Raw genomic sequence first — 20169 nt, forward strand, 5'->3', positions numbered from 1 at the left:
CGGATGATGAGGAGTATGTCCAGCGGTCTAGAGGTCATGGGGACAGGTAACCGTTGTTGTTATTGTGGAGATTTATCAGGGCTTATGCATAAGCGACAGAACTGACGAGGCACCGTGTACAGACAGCGGTAATACTACTCCCTCTCCCACCTCCGCAACAACTCGAACGACCTCCCATCAAAAGCCTCCGCATACCCCGCCACCCGTTTCGTCCACGGCGTGCTCACCGCGGCGCGGTACTCCTCCGTCCCGACCGCTCCAGCATCCATGTACTCATGGACCGCCAGGTACTTCGGCGTCGCACGCGCCGGCTTCAAGCTCTCGTCGGTCCCGCTAACCCCGCCCTCGCGGAGGACGTAGTGCGTGCTCCGAACCCACGACGGCACCTTCGCGAGCATTGGGGCGTGCTCCTCCTCGTACCACTTGTTGACCTCCTCCTGGTGCTCGGGCGGGACGTCCATGGCGACGGCGCGCACGAACCGTCCCTGGCGCTTTTCCGTGCTCTGGAGCGGGACTCCAAGCTGCTCGTAGATGCGCCTGTCGAACAGCGCGATGCGCGGGGCGAGGGCCTTCTCGCGCTCGCTGCGCGTCTGGCCGAGGGTCGTGTAGGGCGGCTCGTACAACGCGGATAGGGCGGAGACGTTGTAGAGCGCTAGCTGGGTGGGCTTCCGGTCGTCTGCGGCGACCCAGCGGGTGCAAGAGAGGAAGGTGGGGATGGCCATGCGGAGGGGAACGTGTTCGTTGTCAGCCCAGTCGTTGAACTCGGCCTCGGGGATCGCGGGTCCGGGCTCGACCAGAACGAGGAGCAGGCCGGGCGCGGAGAGGTTGGGCTCGGAGGTTGTACTCATGATGGTGGGTTGGTGAACGCGGTTGTAGACAGGATGCGTTGGATGATGATGGATGAGCGATGAGCTCTTCCGCTACGGTGCTGTCTCCTTATATGAGATACGTCGATTCCGTTGCAAGTGGTAGCCCCGGTCGAGGAGGACATCGATCGTTAGAGACGGGATGATCGTGCACCGGATTGCTATGCTTGGTAAGCAAATTCACCACGGTTTCGCACCGAGCGGCCGTGACAACCTACAAATCGCTCCTATCAGAATCTGTAATGTTGAGCTCTGACAAAGATTTTCGGTCGACCCTCGGGCTGCCTGCAGGCACAGGCACTTCGTACTTAGGTCAATCAACATCGGTCAGAGCCGCAAGAGGCCGCTTGAAGCGCTGTGTCCCATTGTAGGCCTATGCAACGCCGAGTCTAAGACCTTACTCGACGTCAGACGCTCCGATGGGTGTGGTGGCATTGCTAGCAAACGGTATTGCTCATATCGCAGAAACGCGGATCCCGTCTGTGTGCTGCAGTTGATGATGAGGGGTCAATCATATGTAGAGCTGTACGGACGCACCTCTCTCTTGATCATACATGCCATTGTCCCGGTCGGTGGTCGTCGGGGTTCGAGAGTGTGTACTTAACCGTGGAAAATTGAGCCACAGACGCGTTGTTTGTCCTTGCTAGGTAAAATCTAGGCTCGCCCACGCCCCTTTTCTCTCCTCCTCGACGTCTCGGAATTAGAGACAACACATTCCTCTCGAGTTCGTGGACACCAAGTTCGTCGAATAACATGGTGCGAATCCGACATACACCAGCGCGCCAGGCTAATCCGGGGACCGGACCGTGAGAACACATGACGTCTTTGAACATCCTCGGCCGCCCTCCGTCTCTTATCCGCACGAGAACTCGTACGCCATCATCGCGAGCTTGCGAGCATCGATATAAATACAAGTGTGCGTGTGTCTCCCTCTCGACCTAACCTACCTCGTACTTACTCAGTGCTCTCACACAGCTTAGAATGCCTGAAGGCATCCTCCTCGTTTTCTCCGACCCTGGCTCCGCCGTGTCCGAAGCTGAGTACAACGACTGGTACGACAACGAGCACGTCCCGCTCCGCATCCCCATTCCCGCCTTCCAGTCCTGGTCGCGCTGGGTCGCCGTCGACGGCGAGAAGCCCGCCTACTTCGCGCTCTACGACCTCACCGACCTCGACGCCATCAACCAGCCGCCGTACTCGATCCTGCCGCAGACGCGCAGCGATCGCGAGAAGGACATCATCTCTCGCATTGGAGTCCTCGACCGCCGCGGGTACGAGAAGGTTGACGTTCCCGTTCCCCCGCGCAAGGGCGCTGCATACGACGTGCGAAGCCCGGGGCCGTACATCAGCGCGGTCCTCATGGACGTCCCGCCGGAGTTCGAGGAGGACCTCAACAAGTGGTACAACGAGGAGCACACCGAGCTTCTCTCCAAGGCGCCGCAGTGGGTCCGCACCACGCGCTACGTCTACAGGGACGGCGGCGTCAGCGGGAATGACGAAAGCTTGAAGCCGAAGAAGGTCCCGAAGTTCCTCGCGTTGCATGAGTGGACGGATCCCTCGATCGTGGAGGCGGAGGAGTTCAAGGCGGCGCTTGCGACACCGTGGACGAAGAAAGTGACGGAGTACGCGACAGTCTTTGACAAGCGGTTCTTCAAGCTGCACAAGACGTGGGAGCGTCAGTAGCAAGCTGAAGGTACTTGGGCTGTCTTCTGCTGCGCCTTCGTGAGCTGATCATAGCATGATAGACCGTCGGGGAGTTTCGGCCGCAGCATAAATAGTTCAAATCTCGTGTACTATAGGACTATGAGTACAACACTGCATATACTTACCAGGCAGTTTCATGCTTGACAAGCCGCGTTCATGAAGTAGGTACACCCAGATCCGTTCAGTGGCAGCGTGACGTAGACGAGTGAGGGGACGGTGCGTGCGAGTACTCTTGCTAGTCGTCGTTCCCAACATGGACCTCGCTCTGTTCTCCATACCTCCCTGATTCATACAGCACACACTCAGCCGAACCTTTCGATGGACAGAGAGACGCTATCCGGCCTTGGGTAACTTGTACGAGACTAAGTTTAAATGAAATGTTTTGCTAGGGTCCACCGTTTCGGGAATGGTAAACAGGGACAAATAACGCGTCCGTGGCTGAACTTTACCACGGTCCCTGCACGCGCATCTCTGGCTACGACCACGACCATGGCAGACCACGGCACTAGGGTGGTTAAGAAAGAGAAAAGGTAATTAAGGGGGCTCATTATGTTCTACAGCGAAAGAGCTTATCAGGGAATGCAGCACGAAGACGATCCCACTGGCCGCCCCTGCTCCCTGGCAGTTCCTCTCGCGCCTGCCCCCCGCGGTGCTGCACGCTATCATCTGCCATACCATCAGTCCGACGCTAGGAGGCTACAAACAACACCAAGCCAACACTCGTACTCTGCTCGCGTGCGCTCTAACAAGAGAGTTCGAAGTCAACGTGATGGCTCTAGACGTTGAGACTGGTCTGTCTTGTACAGTACTGAAACCTTCGACTTGACTGGGTCTATGCGGCCTTTCTCGCCCATGTTCCGACGAGTAATACATGATTCTATTCTTCCACAGTTGCTGCCAGAACTCCGCTACTCAAGTGCGAGTTCGAGCATGCAAGATACGACCCGTGAACACGAAGCCCCGCCGCCCCCCTTCCGGATAGCCTCATCCGTCGTCTGCTTGATCCCGGCTCCACTGTTTCGAATGTCGACACCGAATTGGTGCAGTGGCTTGCTTCCAATATCACAAGCATATAAGTAAGTAGACAACAGCCGACCGCGTACTCCACAATTTTCACCTGTCGTACGGCCTATCCATCTCGAACCCCTTCACGCCAACCGGAGGCACCAACGGCTCATAACGCCTATTCGCGCGCGCGGCCTTTACACTCATCCCCACAACCGCCAGCAGCAGCACAATGACCCCGCTCAACAGACCCATGATGATGTACGAGTTCCTCTCGAGGCCCGACAGGTCAACAGGCTTACCGCCTTGCCCCGAATTACTGTCGGACTCGGCGAGCGCCCCGGCAGCGGCGAGATGCGTGTTCCCAGCAGCTGATGCGGTGGATGACTCCGGGACGTACGTGAGGCTCACGGAGGGCACTTGGCCGGTGTACGAAGGTCGGACGGTCGCGGGAGTGCTGGTGTGTGATGCGGTTAGGTTGTATTCGTGCGCTTGGACGCGGGCTTGGATCATGGCGTCGGCTTCGGCCCAGGCTTGGGCTTGGTCGACGACCTGCGTGAGGGGCGGGTGCCATCAGACTGGGTCTTAGTGAGAGGGTCGGATACTACACATACACTGAGGAGTTTGATGTATGGGTCTGCCCGGATGGCACTCGAGTTGCCGTACCCGTAGAGGTGGTAGACGTTCCTTAGGAAGGCGTCGCCGAGGATCCAGTCTACAAAACAAAATGCGCCAAGTCCGTGAGAGACTGCCTTTGCCTGGGGTCATGGCAGCTAGACGGGTACACACCGATTAGCAGCGCACTGTTGTCGGAGCCGCGGATGGTACCGGAGCATATCACCCCTTGCGGAGTCTCGTTGATGGTGACAACGTCGATAGGGTGCATGGGGTATATATTTCCTCTGCGTGTGCGTATGTTCAGTAGCCGAAGTACTTCTCTGCACATTGATCGATACGTACTCGACTGACCAAGAAATGTTCAACTTTGTGTCGCACGGAACAACGTATACGAGATCCCCGTCGGCGTACACCGCACTCGCTCCTGGCACATCCTGGTAGATCAGGTGGGCGTAGTACTCTGGTGCGAGGACTGCACTCGGGCATCAGCGTCGAAAAGTTGCGAACATAGGTAAGAATGCTCACTCAAAGAGGTGCCAGAGTCGAACACCGCGACGGTGCTGTTCTCGGAGGGAACGCTGATCCCTGCGCTCTTGTACTGCTGGGTGACGTTCGAGTGTCCGCCGAAGAAACGGCCGTTGATGTATATGCCGTCGAGCCAGTATACCCATTCGCCCGACATCAGACTATTGAGCTGCGGCGCGTCGAGAATATCTGTCATATTTGCCAGGACTTCCGCTGTATGCATGTATCGGTAGTAGTTAGTCAGGATTTACGATGAGGCCGAGTGGGAGAGGGAAGCCGAAGAAGGAATAGAAACTTACAGACCGTGAGGACGCCGCCACTGCCGTCTCCGAGCTCAGTGCGCGACATGAGCCAGGTGACGTAGTCTGGCCGGTCGGGTTCGTGCGCGAATAGCTGAGGGCAAGTGTCAGCATCTCTTGGACGCAGGAAGCACCAGATAGCGGAAACTCACATTGTACAGCATCGCCTTAGCATTATCGGCATAGGACGTGTTCATCAAGGTCGCGTAGATCTGGGATCGCGACGATCTGCGGATGTACGCAGGTGGTCAACATACGTTCTGCCAGGCATTACTGCACGGCACTCACCCACCCAGACCGAGCAGTCCGTTCATCGTGTCGGACTCCCCATTCCCGTATCCGAGAGCTGCATAGTTATGATCGAGCGTCAGGAAACAGCAGAGCAGCGGGCGAATCGTAGAGACCCCGAGCACGACACTCACTGATGGCTTGGTTCTTGATTGTATACGACCCAAAGGTGACGTCTGCGAGAACGATCGGCCCTGCGCCGCTGCTCCCGTCCCTGGTACCAGTAAGATAAATTATGGGTCGGAAACGAGAGATGAGTAATCTTACAGGTACGTCGTGGTCGCATTGTAGTTGGTGTAGATGAGATTAGGAGGGACGGCACCTCCGACGGAAAGCGGGTCGATCCAAGTGTCCGCGCTACCCGTGTCCAGTTGGACCTACCCACCGCGAAGAGTCAGGTGAATGGGAGATGCAGCACGATGAGATGAGTGATACTGACCTGAAATGCCACACCGTTCACAGTTATCGTAGCGCTGTACAGATTATCCTGCACGTTGGTGAATCCGAAACCGGTGGAATCGGCGCCTCTGGAGACGGAGACAGGATAATTGCTTGCAGGGGCGCGTCTGTCGAGCGTAGCTGCGGAAGCCCGAGAGAAGGCGGAAGAGGTCAGCAAGAGAGCTGACGCTAACGCATGCGTGATTAGCATGATGTCGACCAGAGAGAACAAAATGTAACGAAAACAGGAGAAGGGACAAGTGAAGGAGAGAAGGAAAATTGAAGGGGAACGGGAAGTGATGCTCGCCTGGATAGCAACTCTGGGTATATATCTCAACCAACCAATCCCAGACACACGGCTACGCGTGGCGGCAGCGGTTACGGAGGTGGAGCGAGTGCTGCATTGCGCACACTGTATGATCGGGACATTGCCGTCCCGTAGAAACGCCGTCCCGAGCGGGGACATGCCTACATGAGAACTATTGGCATTTTGTGCACCGGGTTTCAAGAATAAATTCTTCCAATACCCGTAGGACACCGTTGAGCGTCCGGACCCCCTAGATGGCGTGAGCATCGCGCGTTTCCAAGCGTTTTGCATGCGCATCTAGGTGCATATTGTGTCCATATAACCCGTTTGGCATGATGCCCGTACTGTTTTGGACTCGGATAGATAGGGTTGTGCGTCCTATGTAGCGTCCGCGATCCAGCAAGTACCAGGTGTGATCACAATGCCGATGAATATGGGCATATAATGAGTCGCCAGCTGCATGGATGGAACAATCGGTCGCCTGGAGAGATGCTAGATCGAATGCATCGGGAGCATCCAGGGAGTACTAAGCAGTGGACTCGGAAGTCTGCAGTCAAATTGCATTCGTCACCGCCGCGGCCAAGCACCGCTCGGCGCTCAGCCACAATTCCTAACATACCCAAACATCGCGGTTGTGGCTGAAACGAACCGTGACGAATTTCACAACTACTTAAGCTTCATCTCGTCATCCTTTGGGTAAGTTCTGGGCCACACGCATCTTATCATCTCAGGACCTTTCTATGACCCTCTATCTGCTCATTGCACTCGGAAAAATGCTCCATGATGGTGAGGAAGGATGTTTAGGCGCGGCCTTGCATTTTCAGGGAGGAGTCCGAAGTCAACGTGATGGTTGTAGTAGACGTAGATACCGCTACAGCCCGCAGTCCGTGTCAGAACTGGAGAGACAACTCATGAATACGAATTCTACCCTTCAAGAGACCTCCTCATCCATAGCACCTAGGAGCCCTTGGCTTCGGCTCCGCTGTTCAAAATTCCACCCCGAACTAAACGGCACAGTCCGACCATCAGAAGGTACGTCTCGCGTATGGTCATTCGCCTTACAACTCTCACTCTGTCTTCGTTCTGCAGATTACGAGGGCTGAGGTATGGCGCACGCAACACTTTCTGCGAGTAAGCTATCGTTCTTTGTCCTCCCAGATGCCTGTGCTGCGATCATTCAAGCGCCGTTGAGACGTGTCTTGGACTCCTTCACTGTTGACGAGCCACTCAGATCACTTTGAAGGTGCACACCACGACGAACCATACGGTACGCTCATATGTGTCTGGAGACTAGGCATAGACTTATCTGATCTCATGTATCAGATGTCAACGTTCTCGAATCCCTCCTTTGACGTGCCACTGCAAGCAGACACGGAGTTCTGGTATGCCGACGGTAATGTCGTGATCAAGGTCGACAAATCTCTCTTCAAGCTCCATCGGGATCGCCTTGCGGGCGTATCTGTCTATTTCGCAAAGCTGTTCGGGTCCCACAGCGGGTCAAATAACTACGCCAGTGTCGACGGGTGCCCAGTGTACCCTGTGCGGCCCGGGATCACCCCGACGTCGTTCAGAAATATCCTCCGTGTCCTCGACACGCCGATGTACGTTGTTAACTCCGCCCTGCGTAGGCTGTCTCCATTCTCATGCGCCACCTACTTCATTTCAGAGCGTATTCCGGAGGCTTGCCTTCCGAAGACAACGCAATCGAACTCCTCCACACCGCCGATCTCCTCTGTTGTACATGCGTCCTCGTCTTCGCAAAACATGCGCTCGCAAAGCACTGGGACGCACCCACCGTGCCCTGCCCCGAGTCTTCTCGCACATACGAAGACGCGACGACCGCCATCCTCCTCGCGCGCCAGTACGGCATCTCCGGAGTGCTCAAGCGCGCCTTCTACGAGGCACTGTCCAAACCCGCCTTCTGGGCTGTGCTCTCCGCGAATCCGGGACCGATCCAGCTGCCACGGGCGTATGTCGATCGGATGCACAACGCCCGTGTAGAGCTGGGCCGGCTGTGGCGCGAGTTTGCCTTGCGCGCCCCGGGCACGAACAAGAAGGGGAAGAGCAAGTGCCAGAAGGAACATAAGCAGAACTGCAACAGGTTTGAGTTCGACTACAAGAGGCAGAGACCCATCGGCCGGTGCAACGGCGACAGCGAACACCGCAAACTGTCCTGGAGGGAGTTCGTCGTCACGAAGGGCGTTATGGAGGATGGTGCGGCGGATCCGATCCGGTACAACCTCGTGGCGGCACGGAAAAAAGAGCTGGATAAGGCATGGTGCGATGCGTGTCTGGAGGGATGGGAAGCGGAGTGGAAGAAGGCGAGGGTTGATTGGTGGAACGCGCTAGATAGTATGCTTTGGCTGTAGCGTGAGAACAATGGACACGCACCGGATGTCTTGTCGAAGAATGTTGTAATAGTACGCAAAGGAACCGTAGGGAATAAACAACGAATGCTTTGTCATGTGCAGCGTATCAGTCGAGGGGCGCATGAGTGGAGCGCTTCACAACTTACCGCGATCCTACATCTGAGCCACTACCACAACTTCGACGGGCACGATGGCTAGGACCCAGCCGAACACAGCGACTCCGACAACGACTATAGCAAGCCTGAAGAGGGTGAGCTTTGAGCACTCGTGTTAATCTATGATCTACCAGAGTGGCTCACCATGCTCACCTCACCAGGAGGCGAGTACTGACCCTACAAGCGCAGCATCGGGGTCTCCGTCCAAACGGCCTCGGTCGCATACACGCACTCCCCACGTCGCTGTCGCCCACATGCTCCTTCCCCCGTGCAACAGCGGAGATCACGACATCTGGTACCCTGACGGCAACGTCGTCATTTACTGTCACTCGGACGGGCACGCCAAGTGGTTCAAGCTGTACCGTACCCGACTCGCGCAGTACTGTCGCTACTTCGAGGACTTATTCTCATCCCCGTCGGCAAACACGGCCCCGTTGGTCGACGACTGTCCCGTGTACGTTGTGCCGGCGGATGTCTCGTGCGAGGGTCTCGCCGCGTTGATCGCTATGCTGGAAAGGCCTTGGTAAGCAAGCACATACCATAACATCTCAATACTGACGCTGACTACCTCTCTTGACTCGGATAGCGAGTTCTGGGGAAAGCCATTGACTCAGGATCTGGCCATCTTGCTTCTCAAGACAGCCTATGCGCTTTCGTGCCCAGTCGTCTTCGACCTGGCCAAACGACGCCTATCCGAGCTTTGGAACGGTGACGATCTCCCCGGGGATAGCCCCGCCGAAACGGAGAGGGCCGTCTCTTGGGAGGAAGCGGTGTCCATAATCAACCTCGCGCGCAAGTACGACGTCCCGGAAGTCGTGAAGCGCGCCTTCTACGAGGTTCTCGTGAGCAAGGACTTCTGGAGGGCGCATAATGCGGACAGCAGGAAGATCGACCTACCCGACGACGACATCTACCGCCTGCGGGAGATGCGCCTGTACCTCAACTCCCAGTGGCCCAAGTTCGTAATCGAGACTCCACAAACGGATGAGAAGGGCGAGACCAAGTGCACACCGACCGGGTACCACCTGCCCTTCGCCTGCGAGATGCAGCGTTGCGAAAGAAAGGATAACTGGCTGAAGTTCGCACTGGACAACGAGGAGCTGGAGACCGGCGCGCTCGACCCTCTGCGGTACAACCTGGTCAGGCGTAGAGAGACAACGCTGAAGAAGATGTGGTGTCAGTGGTGTCTGCAGGACAAGGAGGAAACATGGAACGACTTACGGGCTCAGTGGTGGAAGGTTATTGGGGAATCTCTGGGAGGATTACAGCCCATTTGACGGGAATACGTTGTCGCTGTTGAACTTGGGCAAATGATTGGTATCGCATCAGGGTTTCGACACGAGCCTTGAATTAGTACAAGGGCCGGCCTCGAGGTCAGAAGCGCCGCCCGAGTAGTCGCGTGCGCCGAAAGGTTCTTTGTCTAGCAGCCATTAATGCTTCGTGGTCATTGAGCAGCCTTCCTCTCTCGATCCACCACTTCCGCGACTTGCAGCAGGTACGATCACGCATCGCCGTTATGCAACCTGCACACACTTCGAAGAGAGTGAGTAATGACTCTATAGCGTATATTATCGTATAGGTCACCTTGAGCCTCGCGTACAAAGGACTGATCACGCGTCTCCCTCTAGGCCTTCGAAACCCAACCTATCTCTCCCTCTTCTCTGAAGCGTCCGAAGCTGGAGCCCGATATCGACACCCTTGAAGTCCCAGTGAGCGGCCCCATACCAGGCCCAGTCGGGCCCGGTCGGTGGCTCGGGAGCAGGGACCACCAATTTTGGTACTCAGACGGCAACATCGTCATCAGGCTCGAGGGCGTGCTCTTCAAGCTGCACCGCTCGCGACTCGAACGCTACTGCACAACGTTCTGCGAGCTGTTCGCGACGAAGCCCGACGGAGACGAGACGATCGACGGGTGCCCTGCGTACGAGGCGCCACCCGAGCTATCGTTGCAAGGTTTCAAGGACGTTCTTGCAGTACTCGAGGAGCCACTGTGCGTACCCAACCCATCCCCTCGCTTGATCTGAGAATGACAACTCACAAACTCGTGTGTAGTATCTACGCCAACCGCCGTCCATCGCAGCTCGAGGCAATCTCCGTTCTCCGCGCCTCGGAGACCTTGCAGTGCTGGCAGCCGTCGCGCCTTGCTAAGACCTGGCTGAGCGAGCTCTGGGACGCGAATGCAATCCCGAGCGCAGATCGGAGCGACGCACATTCCGTTCAGGATGCTATCCTCATGGTCCAACTTTCACGGACGTTCGACATCCCTGGGGTCCTCAAGCGTGCGCTCTACGAGCTCGTCTCCAGCCAAGACTTCTGGGACACATTCGCGAAGGACAGACCCTCCATCGCCCTCGCCGAGGAGGACCTCACGCTGCTCCTCGCTGCGCGCATCGCGCTCGCGGAGATGTGGCAGGATTTTGTCTTCGACGTCCCGAGCACCAACAAGGGCGGGCGTTCGCTGTGCTTATCGGGGCTGGGGTTCAAGAAACACGGTCCGTGCAGCAGAAGCCTCGAAGGGGGCCGGATGGCTTCTTGGGCGGGGTCGGTGCTCAGAGGCGGACACCTCAAGAGCGGCGCGAGGGACCCGCTGCGGTACAACGTCGTCGAGCGCGGGAAGGAGGACCTGAAGTTGATGTGGTGCGACGCGTGCTTGCAGGAGAAGGAGGTCGAGTGGAAGGCGAAGAGGGTGGAATGGTGGGGAGAACTGGATAAGGTATTCAAGCTGGAGCGTGTGTAGTGCTGTGGATGAGGAAAACGTTTCTGGATAGGCAGCGGTACCGGTGAACGTAGACCGCATATTGGATACTACCTGCTTGCGGCCAGCAATATGAGCGATGCTCTGACGACCCAATAAATAACAAGAGAGGAATGTGGACTTGACTAGAGTGCTGCCACGCGACCTCACCACGAGGCTGAGCCGCCCTTTGTCTGCCTCAGGTACAAGTACTGGCCTTCGAGACTGACCAACGTCGCTCCGTGCAACCACGCTGTTGTAGCAGTGTTTGACCTCAGAGCTCCCCGTGCCAGTGAAAACATGCAGGCCAACCAAGCACTCAACACCGCGTCTCCGAAGCGGGTGAGCATACCGTTTCTCTCGCACGCGTCCCGCTCGGTATTGAGCTGCGCCACTCGTTCACAGCAAGTCGCATCGCAAGACCAGCTAGACACTCCCAACAAACGAAAGAAGGTGCAAGGCGAACGCGCGTCGTCCGTCCAGCCTGTGGTAGAGAGGCGCGACAAGGACTTCTGGTATTCGGACGGCAAAGTCGTCCTTCGTATCGGTGACACCCTCTTCAAACTCTATCGCTCACGCCTGGAGAAGTACTGCATCTTCTTCCAGCAGCTCTTCGCTGCCGACGCCGATGCGCCTCTCAGCGAGATCCTCGACGGATGTCCCGTGTACCACATGCCACCCGATCTCTCTCTGAAGGGATTCAAGAACCTCCTCAACGCGCTTGAGACGCCGCTGTACGTGCTTGCAGAGAATGAGAATGAGCTGAAGATGACTCACCCTTTATCCATAGCGAGTTCGTGGACAAACCGCCATCCCAAACTCTCGCCATCTCCCTACTTCATGCCTCCCACACGCTCGCATGCGACTCCGTCTATGGCCTCGCGAAAAGCACTCTCTGCGATATCTGGAGCGCACAGCGGTTGCCAGCCCACGACGGCTCCGATGCGCATGGTTTTCGCGAGGCGATCTACATGATCAAGCTTGCCCGGCTCTTCGACATCCCGGGAGTCTTGAAGCGTGCATCCTACGAGCTCGCGTCCAGCCAGGAGTTCTGGGATGCCCTGGCAGCGGACAGGCAGTCTGTGGGTCTTCCGGAGGTGGACATTTTTCGCCTGTATGACCTGCGGCTCGCGCTCGGCGAGATGTGGCGTCGGTTCGTCCTCGCTGCTCCGGGTAAGGCCAAAGAAGACGGAAAAGTGAGTTGCGTAACCGACTGCAATGGGTATGGGGGTGGATGCAGGATGCAGTCGTACGTACGGTCGAAGCACTGGGCAGGCAACATGGAGGACTTGGGTCAAGTTGAGGCCGGCGCGATGGACCCATTCAGGTACAACATCATCAAGCACAAGAAAGCGGAGCTGCTGGGTGACTACTGGTGTGCGTCCTGTCTGGAGGACAAGGAAGAGAGATGGAAGACGCAACGGGCGGAGTGGTGGGGCGTCATCTCGGAGGGAGTGCTCAAGCCGCAGTAGTATGTTTCATAGCCGTGGCAAAATATCCATCTAGTATTCGTAACCGTATAGAGTCCGGAGACCAGGAAAAGACGTGCAGGAGGACGTTGCTGGCAAGAAAAGACTCCTCCGATAGCGCCCAACTACAAAGTATCAATACCGGCTTGATAACCGTGGTAAGTACTCATTATAATTAGTACTATAATGACTTCTAATCCCGGCCATCGACTCATGATGTGCGCAGGGAATCTGTAGACGAGTTGTATTTCTTCATAACATCCATGAACCCTCTCCATGGCAGGTTTACAAGAGCCGACTTCACCAATTGCGCAACGCTTGGCAGAGACGTCTCGCCCCCAACTTGAAGAACCCTTCCGAAACATCCGAGTCTCTTCATCGCGACCGCCCCGGGCCCCGACGTCTCTACTCCGGAGCGGAAGGGTTTTGAAGCAACCGGAGAAGACGAAGCAAGAGTTCTGCCTCGCAGGGGTGTGTGCTGAAGAGTTCCGCAGATTCGCACCGCCCGGTCGTCTCTCGTGAGGTGTTCAACTTCCATAGCTGATTAGGCTTTGAAGCTGCACGTTACTATTCGTTTTACCCCAGAACGACAGCGTGCAAGACCCCGAGGGGGGGTTAGCTGGACCGTGAAATAACCTCGCACAAGCTGCGGTAGACACTGGTGACTCACCTATTCTCCGCATGGGAAGCTCGCGCGTCCGTCGCATGCATACCAGTACAGCAGGTCCCGGCACACTACCGCTCCGACGCGCGCACACACAGCGAGGCAGTCCTCGACATCCGCCGCCGAAATCCTGGGGATTCACTACGAGCTGGCATCGACCGGTTTATGAGGTATGCCTCGGGCTCGCTGTGATGCGGCGCGAGTCAGCGTTGACAGTGCCGAACTCCACCAAGGATGAATCCAAGGAGACCAGCTGCGGTTTAGCGAGCAGGAGCGGTCCAGGACTACGACGGAGGAAACTTGGCGGGCTATAGCAGCATTTCCCTTAAGTGCCTGCAGATGAAGAGGTCGTAATTGGAGGGCGATGAGGGAAGAATGGTGAACGGCGCTGGACGGACTTGTTGAAGTCGTAGTCGAGAAGGGGGAGCGACACCGCTTGGTATGATCCTATGAGTATTAAAGGGAGTATGTGTATTGTCCGAGTGAGAGCTAGCTACCAAGAACCATTGACCAACCAGTCCAACGACTGAGAAAACTGAGAAACATTGAAGTATGCAGCGTACGTTGATGTTGGTCTCGACATACCGCCGGTCGCGTGCGATCTGCGGACACCGAGGGACGGCCACGTGGGCGCGTCACGAAGTGGCGGTCACTGCGCTGCGCAGGCTGAATTTACCTTCCTCTTCTTCCCGTCCACAGTCACTCTCAGCTTGTCTCTTCGTCTGGTGGATGTCGTTCCAACTTCAAGCTTCAAGGGTGGAGGTAGGACGATAGGTTCGGCTGATGGAAGTCGTCTGTCATCTGGCCATCAGCACATGGATCGTCCGTCTTCTCCCGACATTCGCCGTGTCCCATGCTGTCCTTCTACATTCGCTGGTCTCGTCTGCTCCTGCACTCAGCTCAGCTCGAAGCGCACTGCGTTTTTGGCGAATCCTCGGAGAGCACCTGAGCATATGCTGGCATCTGACGTCTAGGAAGGCGCTTGCTTCCGACGCCGTGCTTCTCACAGGCACCTTGCCAACGCCTATTAATTCCGAGCCGCCCGTCGACAACGTCTCTGGAGCCTGCACAAAACTATACTTTTGCCTACTACCACTAAGTCTACAGCCCAACTAGTACTACGCTGGACGTGATCATATGGTGGCAGGGAGCACCGTTTGAGGTCGCCATACGTAGACTATAGGTGCGTTCTCTTTCTACATTGTCCAAACTTCGGCCCGCCCATCGGCAATATCCAGGATTCCTTGCTATCCCTGCTGGCCACTCTGTCCCCCCTTTGCTCCGACGGGTGCCCGAGCCGCTACCGTAGGCCTCTGACAGTCAACTCGTCGAGTCCTCCACCGAGATCGGCGACGTGCACCAAGCTGCGGGCACAAGCGTCCACCCTGTCTGACACACAACGTTCCTTCCGCCTCTCGTGCAACAAATCACTCATGTCCGTACTACTGCGAGATCACCATCTATCTATCGTACAATCCCCTCTCCTAAGTGCCAATCACGTCCGCTCTCATCCTCGCGAGTTCTTGACTCACATCCCTTCGTTCTCCGACACCCCGACAAACTCACCTGCCTTCGCACATCAACAACGAGACGACCCGTATGCAAGCTACAACGGACCACTCCCCGGCTGCCTGCCTCCCCCACCATGCGAAGGGCCCGATTGCGCAACCACTCACACACCTCCCTGTCTCCCGCACACCTCCAGCCACCATCCACCTACTGGGATACCCACATTCACTCCTCTTCCACCTACCAGCAGCGGACATCCCCCGGGCTCCTCCGAGACGACTGCGACCACGTCTCCCCCACAGAGTAGCTCTCCAACAGTCTCCGTGACCATTACCGTCTCTTCGACCGGGACCAGTGTACCTGCAATCGGCCCGCCTCCTCCTCCCGGCACGGCCTACCTGCTCACTGCGGTACAGATCGCCGGGATTGCCCTTGGAGGTGCCCTCGCTGTGCTCCTGCTGGGTGTATTTCTGTGGTTGTTCCGCCGAGGGACGTTTGGGAGCGGGGCACTCTTCGGGCTCAGGTACGGGAGTGCGCGACATGCGGGTTTCAGACCAGACCTTGGGACGGGCAACGTCGGAGCGGAGATGAGCCAGGCTGGGAAAGGTGCGGCATCCATTGGTAACCTCACCTCTCCGTTCGGTGAGTCGCATCTCCTTCCCGTCCATCTCGTCGCTCACGATGCCTCCTTACCAGGTGCGGAAAGGGGCACGTCGCTCCCTTCATACCCCTCTTCCACACTCACCGCTTCCGTCCCGTCACTTCCCTTCATTCCCGAAGCCAAGCTGCATCACGCACCTTCCATAGCCTTTTCGATACCGCAAGCCCCGGAGCCTCCACCCCCTCCACGTAGCCCGGCAGTATGGTCGACATCCCCGTCCGCGTTCGACAATGCCTACGGCTCGATCGTCGCGGGCTGTCCATCAACAACATGCCCATCTACCTCCGGCTCAGGCTCACGGCGCACCCCGTCCGTCTCTATGTCCGACGCCTCGACGCTTGTCTCCGAGCGACTGGCTTCAATATCAATAACAACGCCAATACCCTCGTATATCGCCAGTCCGACGCCCACTCGGGACGTCGTGAGCTATGCGTCGTCGGGGACGCGCACGCCGAGTCCGGCCCCAACGGAGAGTGTGGCGAGCACGATTGAGGGCGTGCGGATATCGTCGTGGCATTCGTCGGATAGCGAGGAGACGGAGCTGATCGTGCGTGCGCTGCCGCGACGATAGTACTTCCTGAGTCCGGCGGCGTCTGCGATCGTCACGAGCGTGAGATGCGTACAGTGTACGGTGGTGCTGTTGTAAGATAGTAATATCTCGTCGTTGTTTGTTGCTGTCGTGCTATCCGAGCTACCTTCACATGAGCACTAGAGCGAAAGAATAGCGCTGTGACTCTAGAGGACAGCGGAAGATGCCGAGGGACCGTGAGGAGGTCCTGAAGTTGGCCGTGGGAGGTGCAATGTCGGCGCGGCTATCGATCGTTCGTCGTCTTCCCAGACGCAGCCCTCCTTCCCTTCGTCTGTCACCATCCGCGACTGGAACTCTACATACCCGCACTCCCCTCCCCTCAGTGTGCCAGCCACAGCACGTGAGTATCTTCGATGCCAATACTCCATGATTCAGATGTGCCTAACCACTGATACAATTGAAGATTCCCTCTCTCACAACATGCCTACGCCTCCTTTACCCCCCGAGATTACTGATGAAATCATCGCATGGGTGGCCATAGGAGTCTGCGCGAATGAACGGGCCAAAACTCTTCTCAGCTGCGCTTTGGTCTGCAGCGTCTGGCTCCCTGCCAGCCGTCGTCTGCTCTACGAAGATATCGAAATCAAGTCCGGGCGTAAGGCCGCCAGGTTGCTACGATCAACATCGGCCTTGATCTACTTGCACTCTACCCGTTTCCTGACGCTGAGCTCCTCATTTTCCTCTCCGAACCGAGCGTTTCTGCATGAGCTCGCCGGCCATGTCCCCAATCTGTTTGGTTTGGCGATGACAGAGTTCGACACATATCTTATGCCTCCACGCTCCGTCGCCATTATGTCTCGATTCTCCTCTGTTCGAGCGTTATCAGTGAAATGGTGCTTCATCTCTTCATTCAAAGTTTTTCGCCGCACCATCTCATCATTACCTTCTCTCGCGTACCTCATGATTGAGTTCTTAACATGGCCAAAACCTAGTGTTCACCTTTCACATCTTTTGTTGCATGGCGCTTCGAACTCAAGCCGCCCAGCACTATCTACGTTATCCATTCACTCGGGAAAAGAGCCTGTTGCCCGTTGGTATCTTCAGCAGTTGCTAGCTTGGTTATCGAATACCCCTACTTCGTCATCTCTCCGCAAACTCTATGTGAACGTCAACCCCCGTGCCTCTAGACCTCCAGGATTCAGACACGTGGAGATGTTCGGCCCGTGTTTCGGTCAAAATTTACTGGAGTTATGCGTCGGTGTCGACAAGGATTATCCAGGTCTGTCTGGCCTCATGGTCTTTGACATCTGTGCCATGCGAACTGAAACCTCCCGTTCAGACTACGAGGCCCTTATATCACGACTGTCACGTCTCAAGCGTCTACAGCTTATCATATACCATCCCATGTCCGAAGACGAGACATTGATATGGGATCGTGTTGACCGCCTTTTACGATCCCTTCCTCAGCCCGCGCAGCTGTGCATACTGGCCATCACCCTGGATTTGGAGATTCGGATCTTAGACCGAATCACGATCCTTGATACGACTCTGCATGATGGGTCATTTCCGAAATTGCGATTACTACAGATCGAGGTGTACGGCTGTTCCTCCGTGGAGCTGCAGCGCAGCGCTACCATCATCCAAGAAAAACTGCCCAAACTCTCCGAACGGAAGATTGTCGAGGTTGTCAAGACCCATGACCATGTTCAAAATATATGGGCTGAGGAGTGGTTCTCCAGTTTGCGGCCTCATTCCACCTAGCCGATCCCGTTCATCCACATCTTCTCTCGAAATCAGCTCTCACCCAATCGGAATCGTGTATCCTTTTTATTCGCGAGCTCGGGAATGGTGATCAAGCCTCGAACCGACCCCAGTTCCTCGCCACTCTGAAAACCCGTATCCTATACTCCAGCACCCGATCCTCCTTCAGCACCTGCATCCGCCATGGCGTGGTTGTCGCATGCCGGAACTCCCTGCTCTGGAACGCATCGATGGACGTCCACTCATGCAGCGCGAGGTACTTCGGCGGTCGCTCTTCCCTGACCTCCCTTCCTCTCCCCCCGTACCCGCCCACGCGGACGTGTTTCCGCACCCGTTCGCTCGCGCCGTCCATGTCCCTCCGCTCATCTCCGTCCTGTCCCACCACGGTGCCGTATTTCCCGAGCACCTCTTTCAGCACGAACCGCCGGCTGCGCACCCACCCCGGGACGCGCGCGAGGAGCGGGATGTGCTCCTCGTCGAACCAGCGGTTGAACTCCGCCTCCGCGAACTTCTTCATCTCGACCTCGACCACGGTCATGTACTTCCCGGGCTCGCCCCGCACGGGCCCACCGTCGCCGTCGCTGTCGTCGTCGTCGTCGTCGCTCCCGTACACATGCCCATCCTCGGTGACGCCGTCCCAGCGCGACTTGTCCGTGATCGGTTCGTACACCCTGCGCTCCATCAGCTCGAGCTTGTCGGGCAGTACGCTGTGCCGCCGGCTCGGCGCCTTCCGCCCGTCGCGTTCGCCATCTGACGTCTTGTCAGAGTCGTACTCGCCGCTCCGGGGGTCGATGAGCTCCTGGTATGCAGGGTCGTGGACGGCGCTTGGAGACGCGAGGTCGTAGAGCGCCAAGTGCGCGGGCTCGAGACAGTCCGCAGCGGTCCAGCGTGTGGCGGAGAGGAAGAGCGGGCCGGGAAGGTTCAGGAGTGGCCAGACGTGCTCCATGTCGTGCCATGCCTCGAAGGCCGACGAGCGAAGTTTGGAGCCGATGTCGGTGTAGGCGAAAAGGAGACCGCGCGCCGGGACTGGCATGGCTGGCGTAGGAGGTGTGGCGACGGTGGGGCAAGTGGTGGCGAGGACGCAAGCAAGGGTGGGAGCGAGGCCAGAATGCTGGAGGCTGTGTGCGTGCGTGTGGAGAGATGCGATGGGAGGTGATGCAGGCACGCGGGAGCGACCGAGAGCTTATGAAGAGATGGCATCGGTGTCGTCGGTGGACAGATGGTGATGGGAACTAGATTGGGTTTGCGGTCGTCTCACGAGTGTGATGTCGAGGAAGTTAGCCTTCCGTATCTATTAGTCTGCATCGTCTTCGACGCTGAAGGGTCCGCAGAGAACTCAGGCCATGGCCATGTAGCAGAACGTTCCACCAGTCTCCGTAGCGCGAGCGGCCTGTGCATGTCTTCGATCAGACTCTCCACCATCATTTGACATACAATCCACATACCGAGTTACGCCGTTGCAAGATTTGACATTTCCATACCGGCATGTCAGTTCGAAATTGCACGAGACGGCAGTGACGAGCAGGCAATAGTGCCGGAACCTCTTAATGATCGGCAAAGCATGCTTCAATCATGCCTCGCGTCCACCGCGTCCTCAGCAGTGATCACGACGCAGCCACGATGTGAATACCTCACCGGAAGCAATGTCGCACTAGCTGTCACGCCGAGCGGAGATTACTGAGACGAGCAAGACGAGCCTGCTCGTCTATGGGCAAATAACAGCAGTTTTGCAGCTTTACGGGGGTCACTCACTTCTTCGAATCTACCTCACATAGCCCACATCTTCTGAAGTTCCGCACCAGTTCAATATGCAGTCCGACAGCGTGCGTGCATAAGCTTGCGTGCAGAACCTCCGACTGCGGCGAGTCGCGACGTTGTGATAAATGACTCCGTCGAGGCCATGCGCCAATGATGATTGCGTCTCCAACGCAGCTTTGAGTGAGAAGGACGATAATCAACGAGCTCATAAGTTTTCGGCAGAGATGTACAGAGCTAAGACTCAGAGATGCATCGAACGGGAGAAAGGACGAGGATGAGCCTGAGGACAACGCGGCGTAGGCGGTCGCCACGGCTTACTCCGGCATGCCACGTTGTTATCTAGCGCCCGATCAAGATAAGGTTCTCACCAAACGCGCGGGGCGGTGCGTTGCACGATTTCCCTTTCCCTGTTCCTATGTATACATTTACTCCACCATTGGACGATGGCTGGGACTCACTAATTCAACATGTTACTGCACGTCCTCACATTGAGATGTCGATGGCGCAGTA

At 56.9% G+C, this 20169-nt stretch overlaps 10 protein-coding genes across 10 annotated transcripts; 7 read left to right on the forward strand and 3 right to left on the reverse strand.

Annotated features, from left to right (window-relative positions):
* Positions 1–94: 94 nt before the first annotated feature.
* On the reverse strand, positions 95–1262 carry L226DRAFT_533811 (uncharacterized protein). Its single transcript, XM_067680550.1, has one exon. It carries the CDS (start codon positions 846–848, stop codon positions 135–137), a length of 714 nt encoding a protein of 237 aa, XP_067536305.1. The 5' UTR covers positions 849–1262; the 3' UTR covers positions 95–134.
* Positions 1263–1757: 495 nt separating this feature from the next.
* On the forward strand, positions 1758–2596 carry L226DRAFT_386838 (uncharacterized protein). The gene is made up of 2 exons (XM_067674452.1): positions 1758–1782; positions 1847–2596. Exon 2 carries the CDS (start codon positions 1848–1850, stop codon positions 2547–2549), a length of 702 nt encoding a protein of 233 aa, XP_067536306.1. The 5' UTR covers positions 1758–1782; position 1847; the 3' UTR covers positions 2550–2596.
* Positions 2597–3683: 1087 nt separating this feature from the next.
* L226DRAFT_522254 (acid protease) lies at positions 3684–5954 on the reverse strand (the record flags this gene model as incomplete). Its single annotated transcript, XM_067678751.1, has 11 exons — positions 3684–4127; positions 4190–4290; positions 4365–4477; positions 4536–4665; positions 4719–4931; positions 5018–5111; positions 5170–5245; positions 5306–5363; positions 5440–5519; positions 5573–5682; positions 5745–5954. The coding sequence occupies 11 exons, from the start codon at positions 5952–5954 to the stop codon at positions 3684–3686; spliced, it is 1629 nt and encodes a 542-aa protein (XP_067536307.1).
* A 1281-nt stretch (positions 5955–7235) lies between these two features.
* L226DRAFT_386941 (uncharacterized protein) lies at positions 7236–8506 on the forward strand. The gene is made up of 3 exons (XM_067674455.1): positions 7236–7317; positions 7374–7651; positions 7717–8506. The coding sequence occupies exons 2-3, from the start codon at positions 7374–7376 to the stop codon at positions 8417–8419; spliced, it is 981 nt and encodes a 326-aa protein (XP_067536308.1). The 5' UTR covers positions 7236–7317; the 3' UTR covers positions 8420–8506.
* Positions 8507–8567: 61 nt separating this feature from the next.
* L226DRAFT_386900 (uncharacterized protein) lies at positions 8568–9994 on the forward strand. The gene is made up of 3 exons (XM_067674454.1): positions 8568–8669; positions 8736–9097; positions 9161–9994. Exons 1-3 carry the CDS (start codon positions 8610–8612, stop codon positions 9849–9851), a joined length of 1113 nt encoding a protein of 370 aa, XP_067536309.1. The 5' UTR covers positions 8568–8609; the 3' UTR covers positions 9852–9994.
* Positions 9972–11521, forward strand: L226DRAFT_386856 (uncharacterized protein). Its single transcript, XM_067674453.1, has 3 exons — positions 9972–10117; positions 10203–10564; positions 10627–11521. The coding sequence occupies exons 1-3, from the start codon at positions 10091–10093 to the stop codon at positions 11309–11311; spliced, it is 1074 nt and encodes a 357-aa protein (XP_067536310.1). The 5' UTR covers positions 9972–10090; the 3' UTR covers positions 11312–11521.
* A 38-nt stretch (positions 11522–11559) lies between these two features.
* Positions 11560–12842, forward strand: L226DRAFT_533816 (uncharacterized protein). Its single transcript, XM_067680551.1, has 3 exons — positions 11560–11650; positions 11714–12042; positions 12099–12842. Exons 1-3 carry the CDS (start codon positions 11609–11611, stop codon positions 12778–12780), a joined length of 1053 nt encoding a protein of 350 aa, XP_067536311.1. The 5' UTR covers positions 11560–11608; the 3' UTR covers positions 12781–12842.
* A 2244-nt stretch (positions 12843–15086) lies between these two features.
* L226DRAFT_522256 (uncharacterized protein) lies at positions 15087–16592 on the forward strand (the record flags this gene model as incomplete). Its single annotated transcript, XM_067678752.1, has 6 exons — positions 15087–15253; positions 15306–15473; positions 15504–15592; positions 15647–16158; positions 16450–16540; positions 16576–16592. 6 exons carry the CDS (start codon positions 15087–15089, stop codon positions 16590–16592), a joined length of 1044 nt encoding a protein of 347 aa, XP_067536312.1.
* L226DRAFT_386961 (uncharacterized protein) lies at positions 16371–17947 on the forward strand. Its single transcript, XM_067674456.1, has 3 exons — positions 16371–16540; positions 16604–17419; positions 17480–17947. The coding sequence occupies exons 2-3, from the start codon at positions 16621–16623 to the stop codon at positions 17899–17901; spliced, it is 1221 nt and encodes a 406-aa protein (XP_067536313.1). The 5' UTR covers positions 16371–16540; positions 16604–16620; the 3' UTR covers positions 17902–17947.
* A 45-nt stretch (positions 17948–17992) lies between these two features.
* On the reverse strand, positions 17993–18934 carry L226DRAFT_461559 (uncharacterized protein; the record flags this gene model as incomplete). The annotated part of the gene is made up of 3 exons (XM_067675660.1): positions 17993–18184; positions 18287–18451; positions 18572–18934. The coding sequence occupies 3 exons, from the start codon at positions 18932–18934 to the stop codon at positions 17993–17995; spliced, it is 720 nt and encodes a 239-aa protein (XP_067536314.1).
* Between the last annotated feature and the right edge of the window lie 1235 nt (positions 18935–20169).

The sequence above is a fragment of the Lentinus tigrinus genome (assembly GCF_003813185.1).
Source record: "Lentinus tigrinus ALCF2SS1-7 unplaced genomic scaffold L226scaffold_9, whole genome shotgun sequence".
Lineage (NCBI taxonomy): Eukaryota > Fungi > Basidiomycota > Agaricomycetes > Polyporales > Polyporaceae > Lentinus > Lentinus tigrinus.

Coding starts and splice junctions, on each gene's coding strand:
- L226DRAFT_386900 (XM_067674454.1), top strand. CDS start 8,610: ATGGCTAGGACCCAGCCGAACACAGCGACTCCGACAACGACTATAGCA. Junction 8,670..8,735: donor CTATAGCAAGCCTGAAGAGG/GTGAGCTTTGAG, acceptor TCACCTCACCAG/GAGGCGAGTACTGACCCTAC. Junction 9,098..9,160: donor GCTATGCTGGAAAGGCCTTG/GTAAGCAAGCAC, acceptor TGACTCGGATAG/CGAGTTCTGGGGAAAGCCAT.
- L226DRAFT_533816 (XM_067680551.1), top strand. CDS start 11,609: ATGCAGGCCAACCAAGCACTCAACACCGCGTCTCCGAAGCGG. Junction 11,651..11,713: donor ACACCGCGTCTCCGAAGCGG/GTGAGCATACCG, acceptor ACTCGTTCACAG/CAAGTCGCATCGCAAGACCA. Junction 12,043..12,098: donor AACGCGCTTGAGACGCCGCT/GTACGTGCTTGC, acceptor CTTTATCCATAG/CGAGTTCGTGGACAAACCGC.
- L226DRAFT_386961 (XM_067674456.1), top strand. CDS start 16,621: ATGCCTACGCCTCCTTTACCCCCCGAGATTACTGATGAAATCATCGCA. Junction 17,420..17,479: donor TGTCGACAAGGATTATCCAG/GTCTGTCTGGCC, acceptor CCTCCCGTTCAG/ACTACGAGGCCCTTATATCA.
- L226DRAFT_533811 (XM_067680550.1), bottom strand. CDS start 848: ATGAGTACAACCTCCGAGCCCAACCTCTCCGCGCCCGGCCTGCTCCTC.
- L226DRAFT_386838 (XM_067674452.1), top strand. CDS start 1,848: ATGCCTGAAGGCATCCTCCTCGTTTTCTCCGACCCTGGCTCCGCCGTG.
- L226DRAFT_386941 (XM_067674455.1), top strand. CDS start 7,374: ATGTCAACGTTCTCGAATCCCTCCTTTGACGTGCCACTGCAAGCAGAC. Junction 7,652..7,716: donor CGTGTCCTCGACACGCCGAT/GTACGTTGTTAA, acceptor ACTTCATTTCAG/AGCGTATTCCGGAGGCTTGC.
- L226DRAFT_386856 (XM_067674453.1), top strand. CDS start 10,091: ATGCAACCTGCACACACTTCGAAGAGA. Junction 10,118..10,202: donor CTGCACACACTTCGAAGAGA/GTGAGTAATGAC, acceptor GTCTCCCTCTAG/GCCTTCGAAACCCAACCTAT. Junction 10,565..10,626: donor GCAGTACTCGAGGAGCCACT/GTGCGTACCCAA, acceptor ACTCGTGTGTAG/TATCTACGCCAACCGCCGTC.